The 26,096-nt window shown below is 39.9% G+C and overlaps 3 protein-coding genes across 5 annotated transcripts; 2 read left to right on the top strand and 1 right to left on the bottom strand.

Moving 5' to 3' along the window:
- Positions 1 to 246: 246 nt before the first annotated feature.
- On the bottom strand, positions 247 to 2,555 carry LOC138912453 (breast cancer type 2 susceptibility protein homolog). Of its 2 annotated transcripts, XM_070213345.1 has the most exons (4): positions 1,413 to 2,555; positions 1,289 to 1,354; positions 724 to 1,230; positions 580 to 649 (listed from the first exon to the last, which is right to left on the bottom strand). In XM_070213345.1, exons 1-4 carry the CDS (start codon positions 2,497 to 2,499, stop codon positions 624 to 626), a joined length of 1,686 nt encoding a protein of 561 aa, XP_070069446.1. In that variant the 5' UTR covers positions 2,500 to 2,555; the 3' UTR covers positions 580 to 623. The 2 variants fall into 2 exon arrangements, with proteins under 2 accessions (XP_070069445.1, XP_070069446.1); XM_070213344.1 differs by having other exon boundaries at positions 247 to 1,230.
- A 1,208-nt stretch (positions 2,556 to 3,763) lies between these two features.
- On the top strand, positions 3,764 to 9,512 carry LOC108066430 (uncharacterized). Of its 2 annotated transcripts, XM_017154947.3 has the most exons (7): positions 3,764 to 3,826; positions 4,849 to 5,636; positions 5,740 to 6,348; positions 6,504 to 6,636; positions 6,689 to 6,831; positions 6,884 to 7,228; positions 7,289 to 7,986. In XM_017154947.3, exons 2-7 carry the CDS (start codon positions 4,877 to 4,879, stop codon positions 7,822 to 7,824), a joined length of 2,526 nt encoding a protein of 841 aa, XP_017010436.2. In that variant the 5' UTR covers positions 3,764 to 3,826; positions 4,849 to 4,876; the 3' UTR covers positions 7,825 to 7,986. The 2 variants fall into 2 exon arrangements, with proteins under 2 accessions (XP_017010436.2, XP_017010437.2); XM_017154948.3 differs by lacking the exons at positions 3,764 to 3,826; positions 6,504 to 6,636; positions 6,689 to 6,831; positions 6,884 to 7,228; positions 7,289 to 7,986 and adding exons at positions 8,086 to 8,209; positions 8,266 to 8,408; positions 8,458 to 8,805; positions 8,863 to 9,512.
- Positions 9,513 to 24,703: 15,191 nt separating this feature from the next.
- Positions 24,704 to 26,096, top strand: Ebp (Ejaculatory bulb protein). The gene is made up of 2 exons (XM_017154861.3): positions 24,704 to 24,856; positions 24,917 to 26,096. Exons 1-2 carry the CDS (start codon positions 24,842 to 24,844, stop codon positions 25,928 to 25,930), a joined length of 1,029 nt encoding a protein of 342 aa, XP_017010350.2. The 5' UTR covers positions 24,704 to 24,841; the 3' UTR covers positions 25,931 to 26,096.

The raw sequence follows: 26,096 nt of genomic DNA, 5'->3' as shown, positions 1-26,096 counted from the left end.
CAAGATTTAATCCTCAGAATTGTTTTTACATCAGAAAAATCTCTACAATTTTGGGATTTTCAACTTTGGCGTCGAATTCCAAAGACATGGGCAATGGTTCACAATGGGGATTATTTTTTAGGAATGCCGTGATGTATTGAGAGTAGGTCCTACCGAAAATAATAAAGGTTAGTCCAATTATATAGGCCACGTAATTCAAAATGTCGACCAACACCGGTTTTTTGTATTCTTAGCCATACCGCGGAACCTGTAGGTGATGGAAAATAATTTTGTATGGGACTTTTACTCAGGAGCATCCAAATATCATGGAAAACTTGAAATGGTTCGTGGAAATTTCACAAAGTTTAATTTTGTGTTCCTGTGTAACAATCGGCTGGAGCTGATCCTGATGCAACAGTACAGACGATTGTAAAAGGATTCGCTTTATTCATATAGCGTTCTTGTCGAAAACAGTGTAAAAATCTTCACAAACAACAAACGAAAAATATGACATTCATCAAAAACGAAAAACATATAAACTAGGGTACTACTTTTTACCCTTATGTTTCTTAACTTTTTTAATCTTACACTAAAATCCTCCCTTAGCTCCCTTTCGGTTGGGTGTAACTACACTGGAGTCATCCTTATATTCTAACCGATTTGGATTTATCTGCAATGGGAAGAGAAATAGAGAGTCGTTGGAGTCTTCATCTGAAAAAAAGATGTCATTGGCATGGATCCTACTACGCTGCGGAGGATTCTGCTGTGGTGAGTTCATTTTCCTTTTGCACTCGGTAATCACACTGTCATCTCTGTATTCCAATTTATTTGGGTTTATTTGCGATAGGAATATAGTGTCGTTGGAGTCTTCATCCGCTGAAAAAAAAATGTCATCGGCTGAATCTTTGTGATCATCTTCAATTTTTGGTTGATGCGTTTCCGCTGCTTTGCATTCAGCTAAACATTTTTCAGCTCGTTTTTGCATATCCTCTGAAACCTGAATTGGTTTGTCGGAGGCTGTTCGGAAGCCAACGAATTCTTCTTCCTCAGGTGTTTTCCTTAGAGGAGATTCCTTGTATTCCTCAACCGAATTCTCGGGGACATCCATTTCAATTAGCCATTCGTTGATTGGGATGTTATCTAATTCCACCGAGATTGTCTTTGGTTTAGATTTAACATTTAATGTAATTTTTTCGGTGCTGTAATCTTCCACGTACGAGTCCGTTTCAAACCAATCTTCGTATTTAATGTCTGTAATTATAAAAAGATTTTTTTGGGACTGCTTATAGTGTTATCAATTGTTTTTTACCCAATCGAGAGTGAGAAATGATGGTTGTTTGCATAGTATCGCCAAATAGATTGTCACCGAAGGTTCCTAAAAAATAAGTGTAGAGATATGAATGCGTTTCCTCAAGTTTTAGTATATTCCTTACCTTGAGGTTTAAAACTACAGATTTGGAAGACATTCTGGAGTTCATCGTTTAGTTTCTCTATTTCGGTATAGGTGCATTCAGAAGAAGAATTGGTGTCTAAAAGACCGTTTGGGGATTCGCGGGAACAAGAGGGTCTCTCCGAATCCTGCCTTGCCTTCGATGGAAGATCTATGTTGGGACCAGAGGCTGTGCTGGCGGATGTTGAAGTGGTATTAAGATCCTCCTGCACCGAGAGGCCCGATGAGCAGCTCGGACGATCTTGCACTTCGTTTCCCACGATCAAACGGAGATCCTCTTTATCGGGGAACCTCTTCCTGCTGTAAGTTTTTATTGTTTTCTTGCGAAATCGAAACCACGGCGGCGACTCGCAGGGGTGCTCATCCTCGTCTTCCACATACGTGGGAGATGAGCAGAAATCATGCCGGATGTTCTCGACCACCTCTTCGTGCGTAGGACTGCTTTGGGCTAAAATGAGGTACTCCAATGGGACAAAGTCACTGTTGTCAAACACACTCCGGCTGTGATCTTGATTGCGTCCCACTCTCAAGCTATTCTGGCGATCGGCTTGGTATAAGTTGACCACTTCAGCCATTATATTACCAGACAATCCTCCATTTCCTGGCTCATTCACTGGGGCCGGGACCTCATCCTGGTCGGCCTCGCCCATCAGTCCCTGCAGGGCGGTGCGCAGCTGACTCTTCCGGAAGCCACCGCCTCCTCCGGAACGACCACTTCCAGAGGATTGCTTCTGCGCGGGTTTTGCCTGTGCCGAAGTGCTGGGCATTTCCACGTTCCCGGAGGCAGTTGGCGCCTCCAGTGGCTTCTCCTCGTCCTCATCGCTGGCCTCCAGCTTGGTGCAAAAGTCCGGAAACTCCAGGCACTGGACGCCCTGAACATAGCGCTTGATTAGGGCTCCTTCCTTCTTGTCCGCCACGAAGCTCCGGCTCTCTCCGCCATCCGCGTCACAATCGATGATGTCCACCGCGCGCAGCGGGTCCGTGTCCTGGAACTGCTCCAGCTCGTTCTCCGGCACATCGTTGCTGTCGATTTCCTCGATCACGACCTCTTTTGAATCGGATTCTGCCATTTTCCGCGGATTAAAAATAGGTCCAAAGCCAGTGTTGCTAGCCAAACAGAGCAAAGCAACTATCGATTACACTCACTTATAATCGATAGCTAATAATCGCAAGCTTTAGCACGATCGATAGTTGGATTTCGATAGGCAGTAATACGCCGAAAGCAATCGATAGGCTAAAGACGAGTGCAGGCTCACGGAAGTGTGATTCCCCTACGATAGTTGACAGTCACAAGCTGATGTGTTGCAAATCAGTAATTTCTTCAAAACAAAGCAACAAATTGTCCAAATATGGAATGTAAGCCTTTTGCTTTGCTGCTTGCATCTCTCTTTATTTTAATGTATTTCCGTATAGCAAAATTTTAAATTGTGTTGTCCGTAATTTTTTTTGTTATATTAGTTAGGGATCTGCCATAATTTTATTGTTTTGTTGGGCTAACATAGGGTTTTTGGGTTTTTTTAATTAAATGAAATTTTAAATGCAAGTTAAAATATTTCAAAATCCTCGGTTTTAATTAAATGAAATTTTAAATGTAAGTTAGAATATTTCAAAATATTTCAAAATGAAATTTTGAATGTAAGTTAAAATATTTCAAAATCCTCGGTTAAAGTTTTTGAGACGCTCTAAATATTTTTAGAGATATCGTGTCCTAGCGCCAACGCCTACCGAAAGATTACCGGATAACAACAAAAATCATAAGAACGCTACACAATGATCAAATAAGTTAAATTAACTTGGGTTTAACTTGGAGTAATTTTTTTGCACTGTGTAGGTGTAAAAAACGAGTGGGGCCTGTTTTATGGATATTTTATTATTAATGCCGAGTTCTGAAAAACTAATTTCGGTCATTTAAGACTAGTTTACTGTTAGACTATTTTTCAGAATACCCTTAAACTTTTCTATACTGAACAGAGTTACAGTCGTTAATTTAGATACTCACCCACCACAAAATTTGAAAAATTTGGATAACTAATGCCGCCTTTGTGCAGCATTTTAACGATTTTTTAAAGTGGTTTTATGTTAAGCATTTAATTTTAAAGTTTCTTATACAATTTTATTTTCATTTTTAAAACTAACTGTGCACTATTTATGATGTTGGATGTAGGCATATTGGCGTATAATATTTCTAAAAATATGATTAACACTATGTAACATTAAACAATTTTTTTTGCACAACAGGCTCACTATTACCCGACCAGCCATATCTTATCACTCCTTACTGATAAGCATTGTTTCAAAGATTACAACAATTGCCTCAGTCGGCACATGGGCGAGGCACAGCTCTAACTGGTCAGAAAAGGTTCCATTCAGTACGAAAAAGCCAGCGGGTGAAAGAAGGTAACGCTGCAGAGTGCGGTTGTCATCAAAACTATCTTCAATTAATCCCTAATTTACAACGCCCAATCGTAAAAACTTTCTACTAAAACGAGTGCAAGCTAACAAAAAACAATATAATTATCGCGGAACTTTGGTTTTGGAAACAAAAATTAATACCTAAAGTTAAAGAATTTCAGGAATGACGGGGTATTTGTGCTTCGAGTTACGGCCAACTTTTTATCTAATCACAGTGCCTTAAACTATGTTAGCTTTACCAAGTTTAAAAATTGGGGCGCGGGTCCACAATGTTCTTTTGTGTATTTTACACCTGACTCATTTTCCTATGTATCACCAATCGCAAGGTATCACAATTATCAGTTGTATGGTATTACCAATCTATATAGGACAAACTACAGCAGTACTCTGCGGATCTCATATAAACTGATAAACGATATCGAATGTATAAAGTATATATATAAAGTGGACTTGACTCATGAGCGTTTACAGTACTTTATTTAAAAAAAATGATAACAGAATATTTGCGAGTGACGTCACCCTTACGCCCCGTTGAAAAGGTAGTAGGGAAGTGAGATTTATTAGATAAGTCGAATTTATTTTAATACCCTGAAACTGGGATGCCATATCATTCAAAATTTCAACCTAAGTTGTTCTTTATATATAAGAGCAGCGTTTAGTAAATGTGCTTACCAAGCTTAAAATATCTGGTTGTATTAAAAATAGATATATAAGTTAATATTTATTTTTTGATTGACCTGAATTACAGAACACATAAGTTTAAGAACCACCCAATGACTAACACGATAGATTGCTTTTACACTAAATAAACATTGACAAATCCATTGATAAGACACCTGCGATAGGAAGTTGCAGTGAAGTGGGTGCGATTGCTTCCCGCTTATATTAGAGGTATATTTGAAACAATGGCGCTATCACACTTATCGGGTCAGGGTCAACTCAGAATTTATGAGTAAAATGTATGAGTAAAAACTAATTTCTTGTTACCCGATCACTGTATTCTCTAGCTTCACAACGAAATTGAAATACCTGACCATGAAATCGAAACAACTTCTAGCAGCAGCTGTCTGCCTAGCTGCTGCCCTAATTTTGGGGACACAGGCACAGGAGAATGCAATGTTGCAAATTCCCCCTTCACTGGTCGAGTGCTACAACACGTCATTCTTCATGAACCGGGATAATCGTCTGCCAGCCAATATGGACACGCTCATCTCGCTTATCGAGAAGGTGGAAAACAGCTACGCTGGAACTTCGGGGGTGCAAGCCGATATTCGAACTGTGGCGGTGTCCTTGCTGCATCGTTTCCGACAGGATGGCATTAAAAAGGCCGCTGGAATTAATGCCGCTGATGGCGTAATACCGTACAGTCCAACGGGTTTCCAGTTTCCCAAGTTCAAAATTTTGCTATCACGTTTAATTCCGGGAAACGCCAACAGCTTTCCCAACAGTTCGTTGACAAGTGTGGAACGGTGTTCCCTCCATTTTATGCTATCAAGCACTTTTGACACGAGATCGCGGGGTGATGAGAACAACGTGTGCAACCAGCTCTCTCAGTATCGAGCCCAGCGACTGCCGCGGTCCCTAAGGAAGGACTATGACAACAACTTCATTAGCGATGTTGAATGGCTAGAGACACGGCAGAAACGAGGACGATCTTCCATCTCTGCCTCAAAGTACGAACAGTTGGGAGAATTGGACTATGAATCCGACTGGGCCTATGCCGGTTCTGAAGGAACTAGCCAGTGCCCTGTGGAGGATGGCCTTGTTCGGACGCGCTGGGGAACGGTTTCAGCAGGTACTTTACATTTACTTTTACACTGACTTATTTAAAGTTTAAATCATTGTTATAAAGTAAACATTATTGTCTAGTTTAACCTGGTAATGAATTGTAATTTCAGGTACACTAATTGCCGGCATCGCAGCTGGCGTCCAGCAACAGACAATCCAATTGACTACCCTGTTGGCCCTTTCCTCTCAGAGACGTGCACGTGGTCGCAGTCAGTCTCAAACAACCAGTACCATCGACAATAGGTGGGCGGCTACTTTGTCTGGGGACTTGGCGGAAGTAACGTTGGTCCAGCTTCCGGCGTCGACCACTCCAGCTTCTGTTGGAGCTACCGGCGGGTGGAATGATACGGTTCTGCCACATTGGTACTTTTTGTCGCAGCGCACCAACCTTGAGGCGACTGATGCGGAGATCCGGGGCGGCCTTGATGGGTTGATTCTTGCAAAAAATGTGGCCAGTTGGAGAACTCAGGCATCCAGCCTTAAACTTTCTCAACTATTACGCATGTACTACTCCACAAACGGGGTCCTCAGTTCGGGAATCAATGCCTGCAGTAGGCAAAGCCAATTCACAAATGTGGCACCATCACAGGAAATGGAGGACCAGACTAGCGCCTTTGCAGCACTATTGGATCGGGAGATGCAATTGCGTGTTACCCTCCAGCCGGTCGTTATTTCTCAGTTTGCCGGTAACGCCACCGCAGCGCTGGTAACTTATGTGCGTAAGTAAACTTTATTTCATTATTATCGCGGAACCACCTTGCATTAATTAAAAGTATTAAAAAGTACTTGCATATTTTCTAAAAGCATTTTAAATTCCATTTGTTGGTGCTCGTTGCATTACGATTTGCCTTTCCTTTGACTCCTCCTTCTCCAGCACAATCGTTAAACGATGTCTCCTGTACGGCGACAACCAATCTTGACTTGACGGATGTCATTACTCCCATGACTAACCTATATATTTTCTTGGATACTTCTTGGCAGTATAGCACCATTGTTGACTATGTGACGTAAGTTTTTTATGCGAGTTGCAGATCCTCATATAATTCAAATATTTTTCAGTTATGTTATCCAGCAGTTAAATGTGCATCCCTATGCCAGCACAGTCACCATGCTTTCGGCACATGATGGGTCGATCATCGTGAACACCACGAACTATATCACCGATGTTTATCAGCAATGGAATGTCACTACGCAGGCTTTATGTACGGAAGTTTTTACAAGTTATTGGCTTTAGCTAACATTTCGTTTCTATAGATACTCAGGGATTCAATCTTCCTAATGTGCTGCGAACGATTCAGAACCTTACCCAGAACCTAATGAACGAGGAAAAAACTAATTCCAGTTTAAGTGGGCACTCCTTGGTGGCTCTAATCATTCCAAACCAGTCAACCGTTAATGATGGCGACTCCAGCTACGCCACTACAGAAATACAGTACATCCAAGAGCAGATTCCAGACCTGCGCTTTATATACTATGGCGGTGGAAGCATTCAAAGGTTTTCGAGCTTTGTCCGCGATCCCTCCCAAGATCTATTCTCCCTTACTTTGGGCAGTACAGCGGCGACATCGGCTGGACCAGTAGCAAAGCGCATTATCCAAAGTAAAAGAAGATACGAATTTTCTTTTTAATCATTTTAGTAACTAATTATTTTTGTTGCAGTTCCTCGACGCGTTATTAACCCACGTTGCGGATCAAATTGGTACACAAGTAGCTGGGGCACTGACCAAACAGCCCAATATGTGGGGCCCGGCAAGGTCAACTTTTACAGGGTCTCGGCAAACTATTTCTTTGGAACTGGCGCGAACCGGTATTTGACCATTCAGTCCCAAAACGGAGGAAGTTACACGATATGTACTTCCCGCACATACTCCTGGCCGCAACAGAACTCGACCACTAGCTCTACAGCTACGTCAATAGATCAGAGTTGCTCGCAAATAAGCGGAAGTAGTTATAGCTACGATCTGTCAAGCGCCTGTAATGGCTACTACACTATCACCCAGTGTCCAGACTTGTATTTGTCGGTCCAGGCTACCTCAAATACCACATCCTGCACACAGGATGCCTGTCAGACCCCTGACCAATGGCGTTATATTATGTCAATGGTAAACATGGGATGCTACAGCGGAGTCTCGGGCCTAGCAGCCAGCCTCCTTACAATTCTTCTCGCCTTGTTGGTTCACAGGCTGGTTCAGTGATCGGTGGCTAGTGTATGGTAGTATTAGTGGTTACCTTACCTTACCTTCCCGTCCCCCAATACAAACAATTATTTGTCCTTTACTATAATCTTATATTTTTTCGTAAATAAGTTGTATGTCCCAGTGAAACAGTCGTGAATAAATTTCCCCACTATAACTACACTGGCTCCTTTTATTTAGTTCAAAGAGTGGTTCCCGATAGACTCTTCATGTGAATAAAAGACAAAAAACACTAAAATTGACATTCATTTTACCTTCTAGAAATTATTGATTACTTTCCGTCTCAACAATGGTCTGATATATCCAATCTAACTACAGTAATGGCTGATATATATGTATTTGTCGACACTTACTGGCCATATAGCTGGGTAGTTGATTACGTTGCGTAAGTACGGGAACGTTAGTAAAGAAATTGATAAAAAATAATGCTACTTTTTACAGTTATGTCCTTCAGGATCTTAACATTCATCCGTGCGCCAGTAAAGTAACCCTTTTCGCAGCTTCTGATGGGACAGCTATCGTTAATACCACCGACTACATTATCAACGTCTACCAGGAATGGAATTCCACATCACACTCTTGGCGTAAGAACGTAATTAAATGATTGACATCTGACTTAAGTATATATTACAGATCCAACTGGTTTTAATCTGCCGCTGATCCTAAACACTTTAAGCGTTAGAGTTGAAGACTTGCTCGAAGCAGATCGGGCTACCGACAATCTTGGGGGTCGATCACTAATTGCGCTTCTCATACCAAGCCCACTATCCTATGTAGACGAGAAAGACTACGACTATTGTCAGCGATATATGGAGCGATTGCGTTGGCGTCTGCCCAATTTACACTTCATTTACTACGGTGGTGGGGCTTTGGTAAGGTTTCATGATTTCGTTCGAGACCCGAGCAAAGATTTGTTTCTTTTAAACACCGAAAAGCCACCCGAAAGCTGTGGTGACCCCGTTATTACACGGATTCGGCAAGGTAAAATTTCTAATGCATTTATAAAATAATTCAAATTTACAAAAACTTGTATTACAGTGCCGCGTCGAATTTCAAATCCACGCTGTTATGCAAACGGTGTCATTAGTGAGTTTGGATCCAACTCTCTTCAACAATTTGGTCGTCTGGGCAGTATAAATTTCTATAGATTGGATTCCCTTTATCTACCAGCTAGACAAAGCATGCGATACCTTAAGATCTCCCCCATAAGTCAAATTACATTTACTGTTTGCATGTCTCGGAGTATCGAACGACCATTTAGAAACATGAGTGCGCCATTAAGGGCGGAGGAGACCTGCGAGTCTACAGCATTGGGCTCATATAGTTATGATCTTACTGACGCTTGCGTTGGATATGAATTTGAGCCTTGTCCTCCATTATTTTTTTCAGTGCAGGCACAAGGTTTTGGTGAAGTTTCGTGTACAATTGAGGCTTGTCAAACACCAGATGAGGCGCAGTACAGTGTGAGTTTAAATAATCTGGGCTGTAACGATGCCACCGTCATAATCGTTAATATGGGTTTAGCTGCTCCATTTCTTCTTATATCCCTATCTTCTATTTATTTATAAGTTCCTACTTCTGTATATTATTTATACCCTAGCAGAGGGGTATTATTATTTTGGTCACAAGTTTTCATCGTAGTAAAGTCTTTTAGGAAGTATATTCATTATATATCGCAACAGATGAGTTGATGTAGTCATGTCTTTCTGTTCGTCTCTTTCATCATTTAGCAAATAAAGCAAGTAAATATTTTATTTAACTAGTTTAAACAAAAATATTATTTCTGGAATGACCACAAGAAAAAGGTTGGGAAGTCATAATGCATAATGCATAATGAAGCATTAAAAGGTTTATTATACCCTTGCAGAGGGTATTATGATTTCAGTCAGAAGTTTGCAACGCAGTGAAGGAGACGTTTCCGACCCCATAAAGTATATATATTCTTGATCAGCATCACTAGACGAGTCGATCTAGCCATGTCCGTCTGTCCGTCTGTCCGTCCGTCTGTCCGTCCGTCTGTCCGTCCGTCTGTCCGTCCGTCTGTCCGTCCGTTTCTACGCAAACTAGTCTCTCAGTTTTTGAGCTATCGGGATGAAACTTTCCCAAAAGTCTTCTTTCTATTGCAGGTAGTATATATGTCGGAACCGACCGGATCGGACAACTATATCTTATAGCTCCCATAGGAAGGATCGGAAAAGAAAACGTTAAAAAAATTCTAGCTTCGGTGTTTTTTGAAATATTACCTTCTACTTTTGGGGATGTTATTTTTTAAATATTTCTGAATTTCGAATTAATTATTTAAAAAATCGGACTACTATATCATATAGCTGCCATAGGAACGATCGGAAAATTAATGGAAAAGTAATAGGAAATAAATTCTAGCTTCTTTGGTTTTTATTGTATTATCTTCTACTCTGGGATATGACTCTTTTTAAATATTTCCGAATTTCAATTTTAATTTGATCAAAATCGGACGACTATATCATATAGCGGCCATAGGAACGATCGGAAAATTAATGAGAAATATTAGAAAATTGAACATTTTTGCGAATTGTTAATTAATAGGAATGATCTGCAAGGGTATATAAGCTTCGGCTGGCCGAAGCTAGCTTCCTTTCTTGTTTGTAACTAATTTTACTCAATATGACTATGGCATCAAAAATCTAGTAACTTTGCGATTTTTTCTATAAAAACGGGTTGGATGGATTTAATTCAAACCAATTGTATATTATAAAGTGTCATTTAAATAAAATCCACTAATTTTTAAAGCCGATACTATCGGCTAATATATCGGTGGCAAAGCGAATTCTGGAACACTATTAAAAAAAGAGTTTTGCGGTGACCACTGTATCTCTTCCAAAAATTTTCGGATTTCCATTCTGCTTTTACATTTAGCTTAAGAAAAGAAAAAACCCGCCTTCTGGGGGCGGGTTTTTATGCAGAAAAGTATGCGACAAATTTGAAAACGATCGATTGAGCCGTTTAGAAATGCCAATGACCACGGACTTTCAAAACGTGGTTTCGATAAAAACGCAGGATGCACTTACGTACCTAAAGTCTTAGAGGTTTGCCTTGGTTATCATCTGTGATTTTTTAAAAATTTTTTGGTGTCCATTTGTGGGCGCTAGGCATTTTTGAAGTTAAGAACTTAAAAAATGTTCTCAAACTTCAAATTAGTATATCTTGAGAACGGCTTAGAAGAACAACGTGCAACTTAACACGTTTTTAAATGTGCACTGGCGGAGTTAGATTTTGAAGAAAATCTAAAATTTCATATGCGCAGTTGAGAAAAAATGTTAAATTTCTTATTATTTCACATTAATTTTTCGATCGTTCCTATCACAGCTATATGATATAGTAGTTCGATCTTTTAAAAATCCGATTTAAAAAACAAAAAAACCGAAATTCAGAAATATATAAAAAAAAAATATTCCCAAGAGTAGAAGGTAAAATTTCAAAAAACACCGGAGCTAGAATTTTTTTACGTTTTTTTTTTTATGGGAGCTATAAGCTATAGTTGTCCGATCCGGTTGGTTCCGACATATATACTACCTGCAATAGAAATACGACTTTTACGAAAGTTTCATCCCGATAGCTTTAAAACTGAGAGACTAGTTTGCGTAGAAACGGGCGGACAGACGGACAGACGGACGGACAGACGGACAGAGGGACATGGCTAGATTGACTCGTCTAGTGATGCTTATCAAGAAACGTCGGAAACGTCTCCTTCACTGCGTTGCAAACTTCTGACTGAAATCATAATACCCTCTGCAAGGGTATAAAAACGTGAATGATCAGGGAAACCAGAATAATTGAAGTAAGTTTTGCAAGCACTGGAAGCCACTTATTGCGCAATGCATTCAAAACTATGAACAGCTTGAATGAAGTTTTTGACATGTAAGCAGTGCATAAGAGGGTTCGTGTCTTGGCTATACCGCTTCAACTGCTTATTGGAAAAGTGTAGGATTTAGCTAAGACTCGAACCGTGCCCTCAAGTTTTTAATATGCGCCATCTAGCAGATTGGTAAAACAACTACAGCAGTTCTCAGGTTGGCCGCCAGACGGTCTTATTTTACACACGTATTCTACATATGTTAAAACAAAACGCCACCTGCCGTATGTAGAAAATAGTGTAAAATTGCGCCACCCTGTGTTTTCAAATTTTAGCTGCACAAATCGGCCTGTGTTTTAAAATTGCTTAGCAGCACGAGTCGCCCTTTTTTTTCACCCCCAGAAGCCGGAAATCGGAAATGACCGGAAATGATCGAAAATAAGCCGGAATCGATAAATACCGGCATTTTAAACCGGAAAAGGTCGGTCCTTTTGGAGTCACATCGTCAATGGCTTCCAGGAGGTCGGCGGCCGCCTGTTTGTCCCTCTGGCTATTGCCCAGGTACCTGCGGTTCCCGGTCTGGCTGACGAGCAGCAGCTGCTCCTTCTTCGCCGTGGCCAGGCTGATGTGGCGCGAACTCTGGAGGTGCCTTTCGAAGGCCTGCTTGCTCGTTGTGGAGTACTTGCGCAAGATGCACTGGGACTCCTTTCGTTCGACGTTGCCCTGAAGCCGCCTCTTGTGCAGGAGCGTTTCCTGGTGCCTCTTCATGCTGTTTAAGCCGGCGATCCATATGTTTCACACCTTGCAGTGGAAACGCTCCTTGCCAAGGTGGACCGACAGGTGCACGTCGACGCTTGTCCGTACGGACGTGTACGGACAGAAGGGGCACTTCCATTCGTACTTCGAGACTTGCTCCACAGTGTTAAACCCACAGGTGTGCTCCTGCAAGTCGCTGATGCGTGTGTACCAGGGCCAGGGCGGACGAAAGTTGGCTCTCCTTGTCGGATCCCGAGTCTCCGATGATGGCGTCCAGCTGCTCTTCAGCTGCTCCCTTTTAGGCGGGAGCGAGGGTGGAGTCTGGCATTGCCTGATCAGCGAGGCGACGTCCTGGGCACTGTTGTTGATGGAGTGGCACTCGAATATGATTAACCTGCCGAAAAACGCATCCATGTTTTTGTTCCTATGGGGGTATATACGATATAGACGTTTTCAAACTTCAACTGCGTACACATGTTTTAGGATGACTGAAAGTTTTAAGTCGCTCGCAAACGGTATTGAAGCAGACATACAGACGGACAAACGGTCAGACGGACATGGCTATATCGACTTCCCTATTGATCCTGACCAAGAATATATATACTTTATGGGGTCGGAAACGTCTCCTTCACTGCGTTGCAAACTACTGACTGAAATCATAATACCCTCTGCAAGGGTATAAAAACACCTAAGCTAGAATTTTTTAACGTTTCTTCTCTATGGGAGCTATAAGATATAGTTTTCCGATCCGGTCGGTTCCGACTTATATACTACCTGCAATAGAAAGAAGACTGTTGGGAAAGTTTCAAGCCGATAGCTTTAAAACTGAGAGACTAGTTTGCGTAGAAACGGGCGGACAGACGGACGGACAGACGGACAGACGGACATGGCTAGATCGACTCGTCTTGTGATGCTGATCAAGAATATATATACTTTATGGGGTCGGAAACGTTTCCTTCACTGCGTTGCAAACTTTTGACTGAAATCATAATACCCTCTGCAAGAATATAAAAACACCGAAGCTAGAATTTTTTTAACGTTTCCTTCCTATGGGAGCTATAAGATATAGTTTTCCGATCCGGTCGGTTCCGATTTATATACTACCTGCAATAGAAAGAAGACTGTTGGGAAAGTTTCAAGCCGATAGCTTTAAAACTGAGAGACTAGTTTGCGTAGAAACGGACAGACAGACGGACAGAAGGACATGGCTAGATCGACTCGTTTAGTGATGCTGATCAAGAATATATATCCTTTTTGGGGTCGGAAACGTCTCCCTCTGCAAGGGTATCAAAATCTTTTCAAATAAGTACAAATAAAACACAAATATATAATCTTATACAAATTAAATTCACTCTGCAGCAATCTAAAGTTGTATATATTTGGCATCAATGGCGTTATCCTTGTCTTACAAATGTGTACTGAAAACATTCCTGCAGCGCCCCGTCTCACCAGCTTGGACATCCTGGACATCCTTTAAGCCAACAGGCAAGCAGACAGTCAAGTAGTGATTAAGAATAAATGTATAAAGTTGATGTGCGTACAATCGCTTCCTTCTATCTGTTATATCCTTTACAGGATATACTTATTCTTTATATGTTGCGCAGGAGCAAGTCACTTTAATTTAGAAAGTGTCAAAGCATTCCAGTTTTCTGCAGACATCCTCCCATTGTTACATTTTAATAATCTAAAATGGTTTGAGGTCCACACTACCTTCAAACGTTCGAATTTCCGAAAAGCCTATTGCAAAACAAGAAAAGCATCAATTTTAATTTTTCTTTCTGATTAAATACTTGTTTTTCAGAACGCTCTGACAACCACCAAAGAAGACAACAAGAAGCAAACCAAATTTTAGGTATAAAAGGGCGCTCCTTTTGTTTACTCGAAGAGAATAGGAGGCGATTTTTGGCGCTTTCTAATCTTAATCAAGCAAAAGGATGAACAGACAGCGGAGGATGGGGTTCCAAAGCTGTAGGAAAAATCCGAAACAAAATTAAATGCGGGGCTTGAATCATAAATCATATTTCAAATTTGACACACAAAAAAGTAACTTTTTATACCCTTGTAGAGGGTATTATAATTTCAGTCAGATGTTTGCAACGCAGTGAACCACATCCGACCACATAAAGTATATATATTCTTGATCAGGACCAATAGCCGAGTCTATCTAGCCATGTCCGTCTGTCCGTTTCTATGCGAACTAGTCTCTCAGTTTTAAAGCTATCGCGATGAAACTTTCCCGAAAGTCTTCTTTCTATTGCAGGTAGTACATATGTCGGAGCGAGCCGGATCGGACCACTATATCTTAAGGCTTCCTTAGGAATATTCAAACAAATATAAGAAAATTCATCGTAACTTCGTAGGAAGTAGGCGTTTTGATTCTTGACTACTTATGTATAAACAAAATTAAAATAGATACGCTGAATCTGGAATCCCTGGAACTGCATCGAGTGAGCATTACTTTATCTGCAAGGGTATATAAGCTTCGGCTGGCCAAAGTTAGCTTCCTTTCTTGTTTTTTCATTAAAGAGTTAAGGATCATATAAAATGTCATGCGATGCATTTATAGCATTCGAAAATAATCCACATAAACAAATGTATCTCATATAAAATGTTTTTCAAGACATAAGGTTCACAGTCTAGATAATTTTATAAATAAACAAAAATCATTTCAGGTCTTAAAAAATATTAAATATGCATTAGTACTAAAGTTAAAACTTTAATTTAATTTAATTTTATTGCTTCTTGCTCTCTTGACTATCCCATTTCGGCAGACCAACTTAATCAAATATGTCAGAAAAACCGCATCCCAACTCAACTCATTTTATTTTGGCGTCTGACAAATGCTGCCCCAAGACACAGCAGCTCGAGTATCTATATATATGCACTTGGCTTGTGTCTTAAAGGACCCGCACATGCTCAACAAAGCCGCAAAACAGTGCCTTTGCAGTTCAGAATGTGTCTAAGACAATATTATTGCTGACTATGCATTGCAAGTTGATGAAATACTTAAATTTCATAAGATTTAGAAAAGGGGAATGAGTGGCATATCAGTGTCCTGACAGGCGAGCTCCGTACATGTAAAGGACAAATCCAGGACGACCGCAAATCAAACTGGCTGCTAAAGTTTCAGGCCCGGGGCAATGGGTAACATGTGATAAGTTTATTGTCTTGCCGGGTGACTCAAACTAAAACAGGAGCGAAAAAGGACCAAGAACTAATATCACATTTCATGAGGGAAAATATGCTTTCTTTGTAAATAAATTAAGTTGTCTCGCCCACAAATATTAATTGCTTAATTAGCATATGCGTCTGGCGTGGCCGAAGAACCCGAAAATTCCTCCTTGTGCCGAAGTTGGTTGGGAGTGGACAGAAGAGGACACTTTCAACAGAAAACTCGCCTTAAGAAAATTTTTGTCTGACTGAGGTGAAGCCACATCATATGTTTGCCTAACAAGACACGTGTCCATGCGTCATTAGATGACTAAATTGAAATATCAAATTATTTTCAATTATCGACCGTCAAGGAAAACCTGGAATCAGAGGGAAAACTTGAATAACTTAAGTCCCACACAAAGTTATGAGCAATCGAAATTTTATATATCCATCTTCCTCGAACTCCCTTTAGCTGAGTGACGGGTATTAGATAGTCGGGACACCCACCCGACTATAGCATTCTCTCTTGTTTTCTTGCACGTGTGTTTTTTGCTTTAAATTCGAGCAAATAAAAACCCCAACGGCGAAGCTTTTCATTATTTAATACCCCTAGCATCCAGCGGCATGCTTGACTGAGCTATTGTCTTAAAATATTAAAATACTCCCAGTAAGGGAAAGCAATAAATAACATTTGTATACTTTTAAAATAAAGCTATAGTATAAAAACACGCATGCCGCGCATGAAAATTTCGACTGTCGAATGGAGGGTTGTTATTCATTTTAGGACTTTAATTATTGTTGTTTCTGCTTTCTACATCAGCTATTGTTCCCTGTGTTTTTTTTTGATGCTTCAGATGTAGGTTATCGATTTTTTCTTCCAACTCGGAAACGTGGACAATTTTGCATAAAATATTTCCTCAAGAATGCACCAAAAAGGATAAAACCCATCTTTTTTTAGCGAAATGAAAACTAGTGGCAAATTAAGGCAGTAGCTTGAGAACCTAGTTTGGCAAGAAGTAATAATGATGTTGTCAGGGAGGCGCGAGAAACCTTTTTTTCGGTATAATGCGTGTGTTTATTTATTTCCAGGGTATTTAGTAGATTCCGAGTAACACACACTTGGAATACAATTTTGTTAACTTTAAACGAAGCACGAGAGGCCGTAAGGATCCTTAACGAAAAGTCCCCACATCCTCGCGTTTTAATTGCAGATACCAAGGAAACCGCAAGCTAACAATCCATTAACTTTTTGCCACTCAACTGGGAAAACTAAAGGAAACGGGCACCCAAGGCAGTTGCTTCGCATGCAGAAAGGAAGGATAACTTTTTACACTTTTTTCTGCTTTAGGTTCACATTGCAGTTATAGTGGGCTCTCCATCATCAGCAGCAGCAACAAACAGACCCGCAAATTATGAAGGATAAAGGACTGCGCGGCTACCGGCAGACATACGCGTGTATTATTATGTGCTTATAATAAGTTTTTTCTTGCTGTTTCCACTTGAGGCAAAGCAAGTTTTCAACTGTTTGAGTTTTTTAAAGAAATTTTTGTTTTTTTTGGTTTTTCCATCTCTTTATTCTCTTCCGTTTCATTTAAAGGGAAAAACAAAAATTAAAGGAAAATACCTAGTGCCGAATTTGGAGCAGAGTAATAGCACATTTGGTATCTAGATCTATGTCATTCTTTGTGATCAAATATATTTTCAATTGAGCTATATATAATAATTTGAATTGATGTGAAAATAGGCAACGCTGTCACGGTCAACAACCCCAAGTTAACCCTTCCCGTTTTGTGTATTACCCACCTTTGGAAATTGGTAGCTGAAATAAACAGCTGTTCAGGATAAATGCCAAGGGTTTGTGTTGTAAATATAAGGATCAGTGGAGATGTGAATTTGAATACAAAATAAGGCATACCAAAGCAGTAAGGAACTTGCTCGATTATGAGGGTTAGAAATGTCGAAAAGGATGCTGTGTGCGTGCCCTAAAGTGACACGGCATCGTACACCCAATTTTCAATTTAGCGATAAGCATCTAATAAATCTTTTACACACACGCACATGTCCTTGACCACAAGGCAGCAGAAGTACGTGTGTCTGGCCGGGTGTGATTAACGAAGTGTTGACCAAGTCAAAATTAAAGCAAAACTTTGACGCTGATAAGAAAACTGACCCACAAAAACCCCTTTTTCTGGGAAACATATGTGCGACCGTCCAAATTGTACCGGGATGTGAGTAGTTGGGGCTGGGTGATTGGGGTCCGTTGGCCAAACCATGTGCTAAGTGGCATGTGGTCACACGGCCACAAGTTTTGGGTCCATGGTCAAGAATAGTTTCAATTTACGCCTTATGAGCAAACATTCATCAAATGTATTTCAGAAATTTTAAATGTCAAAAACCCTGCTGCACACCCCCGCAACGCCTTTTCCACAGCTGTGAGTTCAACCCTTATCGATGCCGAAATGGGTTAACTGTCCGGTTTGCTAGCTTGAGTGTCCGGTTTTGGAATAATTAATCACACACTTGCATGCGATTTGTAAAGTTAATTACCGTGGCGAAAGCTCATATTAAGGGAGAGGGTTCTCTCCGGTTGTGTGTAAAAATCGTAAGTGGTGGGTGTGGTGGGATGTGTATGTCTAAGTGCTCGGCTTGTCTCCAATTACTGACAGTTTAGCACATATTCAAGCTGCACTCTGCTGGAGCATTTATTATACATGCCTGCCCATGCGACAGGGTAAACATTTGGCACTGACAGCGCCGTTGAGTGTACTTCGAGTCTTGCCTCTATCTTGGGTTGATTTTACAGCAGTGTTTGCTGACTGGTTTTTGCTACACTTGCTAGTTATCTTTGGGCACCCGCACTAGTCCAAAGTTGTTTTGCTTAAAAACGCCCATAAAAAATTCATGGCTGGGACCGCATTGTGATGCTTAGGTGTGAAGAAACATCAGTGCATTAAGTTGCATATACATTTTTTGAAATGTCAGACTGGCAATGTACCTACAGTCAAATCTATCTTGGGCGCCATACGGTTAAATAACAAAGTCGAATGTGGAACCCAGAACTTTAAACTATCCCAAAGCAAAACAATGGATGGAAAAGTTCACAAGTCATTTATTGATTTTGTTATGCGTCTAGAAAACTTTTGTCCACTTAGCTCTGGAAGGGGCGTTTTTACAACCGAAGAGAAAAACTGTATGCAAAGGAGGATGACAAGTGTGAACGCTAGAGTATTGGCTTTTTGTTTTAATTTGATTTTAAAAATAGTTCGTGTAATTCATATGAATGGTATACTGTAATCCGTTCCTAAAGTAAATGTAGACAGCTTAACTAAAAACAAAAATAGCTGTCGCCAATATGTGAAGTCATACTAAATTTTCTAACAATTTAACAACTCACAAATATATCTTTACGATGCATTTACAAACGATTAGGAATAATGAAAGTAATTACTTAATGTTCAATCATTAAACTTAAACTTTTATGAGACACACGCAATGCTGATCCATGAGGGCACAAATAAATACAGAGAACAAATAGGTTCACACGAAAATTCATACATTAATCAAAATTATTATTTTCCTACAAAGGGAGGTTAGACGAAGTTGTGTAACACGCGACAATTGACCCTTTTGTTAATTAAATTTCAGAGACAATGAAAGGACACTTTGTGTGTGTGCATGTTGATATGCAAACAAGGAAATAAATTGGCTTGGGAAACGAAAAAAAATGTTTACCTTGATTAAATGAATAGTATTTCTGATAATCAAGGTCGCTTGTATACATATTCAAGAATTGATATTTTGAAGGTGCTTCCTCTGGGTGTAGGATACTCGGGGGTCGTAAGAACCATAAAATATGTCCCATACATTTTCGCCGGATATGAGGAACAAAGGGTTGACGATGATACAGCCCCAGCGGGTAGTGACACCCTTGCGGCCCTTCAAACTGAAGCAACGTTAGATAAATATTCAGATAGGTAAACCGACAGGATATGGATCCCTGCATATGATGTGTATCTTTTCGTCTATTAGCCCACATAAATTATTACGCGCATTCGGAATGTGTTTGTAGTTTATTAGCACTTGAAGACTTGAACTCGAACTATTGCGTGTGCCCTTTTGATGTCCTTAGCATGTTTGCTTCTTTTGCCAAAATTATCCCATTTCTCCATTTGTATTAATTTACATACGACACGCATTCTCGCCATCATCCTAGCAGGAGAAGGTCTAATGGGTTGACATTTATGATATATTTGTGTAGACGGTTGTTGCTGGGTCGTTTTCAATTAGTTGGCCAAAAGAGGTTTACGAACTTCTTAAAACGGGAATACCACGGGTTATTGAATCCATTTAAAGAGCACACATTTTCCGAAAATCTTAAAACAATATTTGGCTTCATTGCTAAAACGCCAATCATATTTAAAAACAAGAAAGAACGCTATAGTCGGGTTGGTGTCCCGACTATCTAATACCCGTCACTCAGCTAAAGGGAGTGCAAGGGAGCTGGATATATAACATTTTTTTGATTGCGCGTAACTTTTTAATGAATGGTCCGATTTGAAAATCTATAAGTATAGGTAAATATACATATAATGGTCCGATCTACATTTCGATAGATATAAATATACACAACAAAATTGCATTTATACTTCTCGGAAATCTTAAAAGGTGTGGGCGCAAGACGCATTTTAAAATCCCAAGCGTGTGATTGTGGGCGTTTAAGGGGGCGTGGCGCTCGTCTGAAATAAATTTGCGCTGCGGAGGAAGCCCAAGAGTATGTGTGGGAAATCTCAACCTTCTAGCTTTTGTAGTTTCCGAGATCTCAGCGTTCATACAGACAGACAGAAGGACAGACGGACATGGCTAGATCGACTCGGCTAATGACCCTGATCAAGAATACATATATACTTTATGGGGTCGGAAACGCTTCCTTCTCCCTGTTACATACTTTTGCACGAATACAATATACACCTTTACTATACGAGTAACGGGTATAAAAAACATACATATACATCTATGTCAATGAGCATGAATCAAAGCCAATAAAGATCCACGGTGAGTAAAGAATATTATCAGATAAAATATATCACGGCTTCCTTTAATGCGGGCGGCATGGCAACCCCAAAGACCAAAATCGAATCAACGGCCGACAGAGAGCCAGAGATGGGGAGTTCAGACATTGAAGAAGGACATTAAAAACACCGTGGGCTGGACATCGACCAAGGCTCTTCTTGTCGCTTCCGTGGACTCTTGTCAATAATTCAACTTATCACCGGCGGATATTAGAATGAAAAACCCAAAGGACAACACATCCGGGCACCCTCGAAGGTGCGGCAATAAAAACACATTCGAATGATGCAGTTTTAAATATTTAGCTGCTGTGGCCTTATTGAAAGGTGTTCGCGCTTATCAAAAGAGGGGAAGAACATTTTGTAAGACGAAGTAGTCAAATACTTCAACTCTAAACTTTGTGTGTCACTTCTTTGAGTTTGTATTTTGCATCCTGAAGGTCTATCCACCCTCCTATTCTTTTAGAAAATGGAAATCCTTAGAAAAGCAAACCAAAAACTCACCACCCAGTCAAATAGTAAACCGAATATTTACCTTCGTTTACTTCGATTTGGTTTAAAGTTTTTCTTTTCGTTCTGTTGTTGTATGCGGTGAGGCATCCTTTAAAGTGCCGAGGTGCTTGTAAATATTTTCTTTAAACAAACTTGACACTTTGGTGGAGCTCGGGTACAGTTTTTAGCGTGGGAACCAAAGCATAAACTTAATAAATAAATAAAGCAACCTGTAAACAAGAGAGAACGCTAAAGTCGGGTTGGTGTCCCGACTATCTAATACCCGTCACTCAGCTTAAGGGTGTGCGAGGGAGATAGAGATTTGAAAAATGTCTTCTACATTTTGATAGGTATAAATCAGCGGTCGGTAGCGTCCTATTAAGTAAGCATAGGGAATTGCTCTGCTTATCCGCTCGGCTGAAATAAACTTGCGCTGCGTAGGAAGCCCAAGAAAATGTGTGGGAAATCTCAATATTCTAGCTTTTGTAGTTTCCGAGCAGGGATCGTAAATAAGAGTTAACCTATTCAAAAAAATTGACATATAACTCTTATTCTCCAATTTTTATTATAAAAATTGACAAATAACTCTTATTTGTTGATTTTTATAATAAAAATTGAAAATAAAGATTGAATTGAAATAACTCTTGAACTGTAAGGTGCATTGGTTTAAAATTTGTATATATATAATCTACGCTTTAATACCTTTCTGTTGATATGCCATATGTCACCAGAATATTTTTTATAATGTACCAAATGGGTAAAGCAAAATAACAGGCGACATATAATTACAAAACCGGGTTAAGTAAATTGCATTCCAATACACATATAATACGAGATTTATTTGTTTAATTTTAGAAACATTAATTTTTTGATTGATTCTGACGATAGATTGCACCTTAAATCCGACAGCATTAATTTCAGGGCCGAAAAAGAGCGTTCTACGGAGACCTGAGTAGCAGGAACGCAATGTACAACTTTCGCCAGTCGGTATAAGTTTGGATAGATGAATTTTTTTTCTTCCCAATACTCCATTAAGTCCGTTTTTAAATCAATTGGCTTTGGGAGGTAATTTTGTATTTCCCTAGACGCCAATTTAAGCTGATCATCATCGTTGTCGGATTCCTCATTGCTTTCTACTTCGATTGAATTTAAAAATTCGCTTAAAAGCCCGCTTGAAGATGTATTATGAGATGAAGTCGGTTTTGAATCATCATCTTCGATCAGTTTTTTACACTCCTGTTAAATAAACAGGTTATAGTAAATATATGAATTCTAATAATTAAACTTACCGGTTTATTTAAAGTAAGTATTTGTCGCATTAGTTTTATTAAATGTGCTCTGGCTAACTCTTGCTGATTTGGATCTTTAATTAAAATCCGACAAATTCGTGGATCCAAATAAATGGCAGAGAGCATCACGTCATTTGTTGTGAGAATATTCTCACGACTTTCCAAGCAGAGCGTTAGATCCTTACTATGAACGTTATTCATAGATTTTACGGCTAATTTCGTTTCAAGCCAAAGCTTGTAAAAGTCACCAAAATATAGCTGTTCGCTTTGTAATTTTTGAGTTGCTTTGAAAATTGGCTCTAGTACAGTTAGAAGCAGTTCTATGTCCGTCCATTGGGAGATCGATAACTTCATATTCTCTTTGAGGTGGTCCTCGGTAAACTTTTTATAAATGCATGCACTTTTTAGCATCGAATATGTAGAATTCCACCTAGTCGGAATGTCGACTACCGGCTGGGGAAGGGACGTGTTCGAAATTGCTAGCCTACAAATTTCAGAAATTTTAAGTTTTTTTTTTGAATGTTAATTCACTAGATTACCTGAAATTCGGTGTTCTCAAGGTCTTTATCATCTTCCTAGCTATTTTTATAATGTCCTGTCGACGTTCATTTTTTAAGAAGTCGTTAACTGCCAGTTGAATCGAGTGGGCTGCGCAGCGTATTGATGATATAGAGAAGACGTGAAAATCTTCCACAAGATCGTCATTTTCAAAATCATCCAACAGTGCAGAATCGTCATTTAAATATTCTATGGCCTTGATAATGTTCTTTCCGTTATCCGATGTCAGAGTATATACTTGCTGTTTGGACACAGAAAATTCTTCCAAAATTTGTTCGATCTCGAAGCTAAGGTTAAGTCCGGTCTGTTTCTGGTGCAGCTCAATTATGCCTAATGTCTTAATTTCAATAGAATTATTAGAATAATATTGAATATTAAGTCCTAGCACTCCTCTGGAGTGTCGCGATGCCATGTCGACCTTTACCGATATAATTTTATTTTTAAGGCTCTTCTGAAGATTTTTCTTTTCATAGTCATACTTATCTGATACTAATTTCATTATCGTCCGGGATGTAATTGGTGTCATATTTAAGCCAGAAAAAATTTGTTCCGTTAACTTTTTAAACGGAGCCGAGTCCAACAGCTTAAAAGGCACTTTTTCATCTGTTACGAGTTGCACACATGCTTCTGTTACCTCAAGCGAAGAGAGAGATACTGCAAATTTTGTTTTTTTCTCCTGGGGACCATTTTCGATTTGATCCTCCTTTTCCTCATATATCTTTTTATGAGTCTCTTTAAGATGCCTTCTTAAGTTGGTAAAATAAGATCCTTTTAAAGAATGATTGCAAATCTTACACAATGACTTGTTACTTTTCGCATTAAATGTAAAAAAGTCGCGCACAAAAAAATCTCGTTTACGCCCCATCGTGATACGTTACACATATGACAGGCTTTACACAGGTAGTATTGACGATTTGTTGCAAAAGTTATAATGCACGCTTCTACTATTTTATTTTACTCATTTGGTACATTATAAAAAATAGTTTGGGGACATATGGCATATCAACAGAAAGGTATTAAAGCGTAGATTGTATATGCAAAAATTGTAAACCAATGCACCTTACAGTTCAAGAGTAATTTCAATTCAATCTTTATTTTCAATTTTTATTATAAAAATCAACAAATAAGAGTTATTTGTCAATTTTTATAATAAAAATTGGAGAATAAGAGTTATATGTCAATTTTTTTGAATAGGTTAACTCTTATTTACGATCCCTGTTTCCGAGATCTCAGCGTTCATACGGACGGACAGACAGACAGACAGACGGACAAACGGACATGGCTAGATCGAATCGGCTAGTGATTCTGATCAAGAATATATATACTTTATGGGGTCGGAAACGCTTCCTTCTAGTTGTTACATACTTTTGCACGAATACATTATACCCTTTTACTCTACGAGTAACGGCTATAATAATGGAATCATGGAATGGAAGCAGTGCAAGCCGTCTTCTTGCTGCATATCATCATCACAATCGCATTTTTTTTGGCTGAGTAACGGGTTTCTGATAGTCGAGGTACTCGACTATAGCTTTCTCTCTTGTCTCAATATTTATTAATGCAAAATGCATTATCAATCGAAACATTAATTTAATTCTGTGTATAATTATTTTATTTAAAGTTTAATTAACTAGTGATCTCTTAGTTGTTATGATATATTCAATCAGTTTGATAATAATAACGAACAAAAGTGTGTCTTGAATTATTCGACAATTTCCTACGGTAGTATAAGCTTATACCTTGTCTGCTGCCTGAACTCAGAACTCCACTTTTGCATTAAATTTCTCATTTATATTATAATTACCATGTACAACCACTATAAAAACCAGGCTGTCGAAAGTCGAAGGCATCAGTTTTAAAGCGCTTTTGCTATGGTGCGACATTTGGTAAAAAGACTCCTAATAATTTTAGTTGAAGAGTACTGTGTTTAAATGCCCTGCTTGCAGATTCTCGTCCTTTCTCTTATACTGTTTTGTCGCAACTCACATGCTGTTATCAGTGAGTTGGCCCGACAGGGCGAGTCCGCAATCCAGGGTTTGGCAGACTTCAAGATGGCGCCTCTACGCTACTTAGATGTTCTCTTTGGAGCTAATCCGGGGGGACTTCGAGGACTTGACGGTGGTATTTATGGAACTGGAGGTGCTTTATCAGCTGCTGCTGCTGCCTTACAAGCAGCCAAAGCTGCTAATATATTGGCTGGAGGGGATATCTTCAGTCCCGGATATAGTAAAGTTACAGCTGGAGTCGGGCAGGGAAGCGATTTGATTACTATAATCAAAAACGCACGCCCCTACGATCCATATCTCATTCCGCCAGGCATTCCAGGATATAATTATCCACTGGGATTGTCTCGTCGTTTTCCCTTAAATCGGCCATTATTGGGACCTGGTGGACCAAGTCCTAGTCCTGGTCCGAACCAGCCGGGTGGATCATTCACAGATGGAATTTCACTTAGTAAACCATTCTCGGGCGGCCTACTATCATTATTACCTGGAGGATTATTGCGTGGAGGATTATTACCTGGAGGACTTTTACCAGGAGGATTATTACCCGGAGGATCATTTTCTGGAAGAGTTGGGTCTGTCGGCCAACAAGGTGGTTCGGTAGGTGGAGGCGGTTCGGTAGGTGGAGGTGGTTCGCTAAGTGGGGGCGGTTCGGTAAGTGGGGGCGGTGGAATCTTCGGAAACGGTGGACTGTTTGGTACGGGAATATTTGGTCAAAATGGACTTTTCGGAACTGGATTCCTTAGCGGACGTTCATTTGACCCATTTGGAATTTTCACCCCATTCGGAAACTTGTTCGGAGGACTTGGGAATTTATTCGGGTTCTCGTCATCAACTAGGCAAGAACCTCCTCGCGGCTTGGAAGGTTCCATCAAGGTGGATCTCGGCGGCACGTTGCCATCGCCAAAAGGTATGCTAGGAGGACTGCTGTCTCCTGTCCTAGGTGTGTTTGGCTAATACCGAGAGTCGACTTGTGCAATGAGAAACGGATCTGGCGGCTTGACGCTTAGTTTTATTATTTAGTGTTAAGATACGACAAGAGTCGGGGTAAAATTAACATTTGTCTTGGCCAAGCATTGTAATTGTAATACCCATTAATAAAGTAAGCAGCATTCCAATATTA

The sequence above is a fragment of the Drosophila takahashii genome, chromosome 2R (genome assembly GCF_030179915.1).
Source record: "Drosophila takahashii strain IR98-3 E-12201 chromosome 2R, DtakHiC1v2, whole genome shotgun sequence".
Lineage (NCBI taxonomy): Eukaryota > Metazoa > Arthropoda > Insecta > Diptera > Drosophilidae > Drosophila > Drosophila takahashii.
This window is presented reverse-complemented; position numbering and strand designations above follow the sequence as displayed.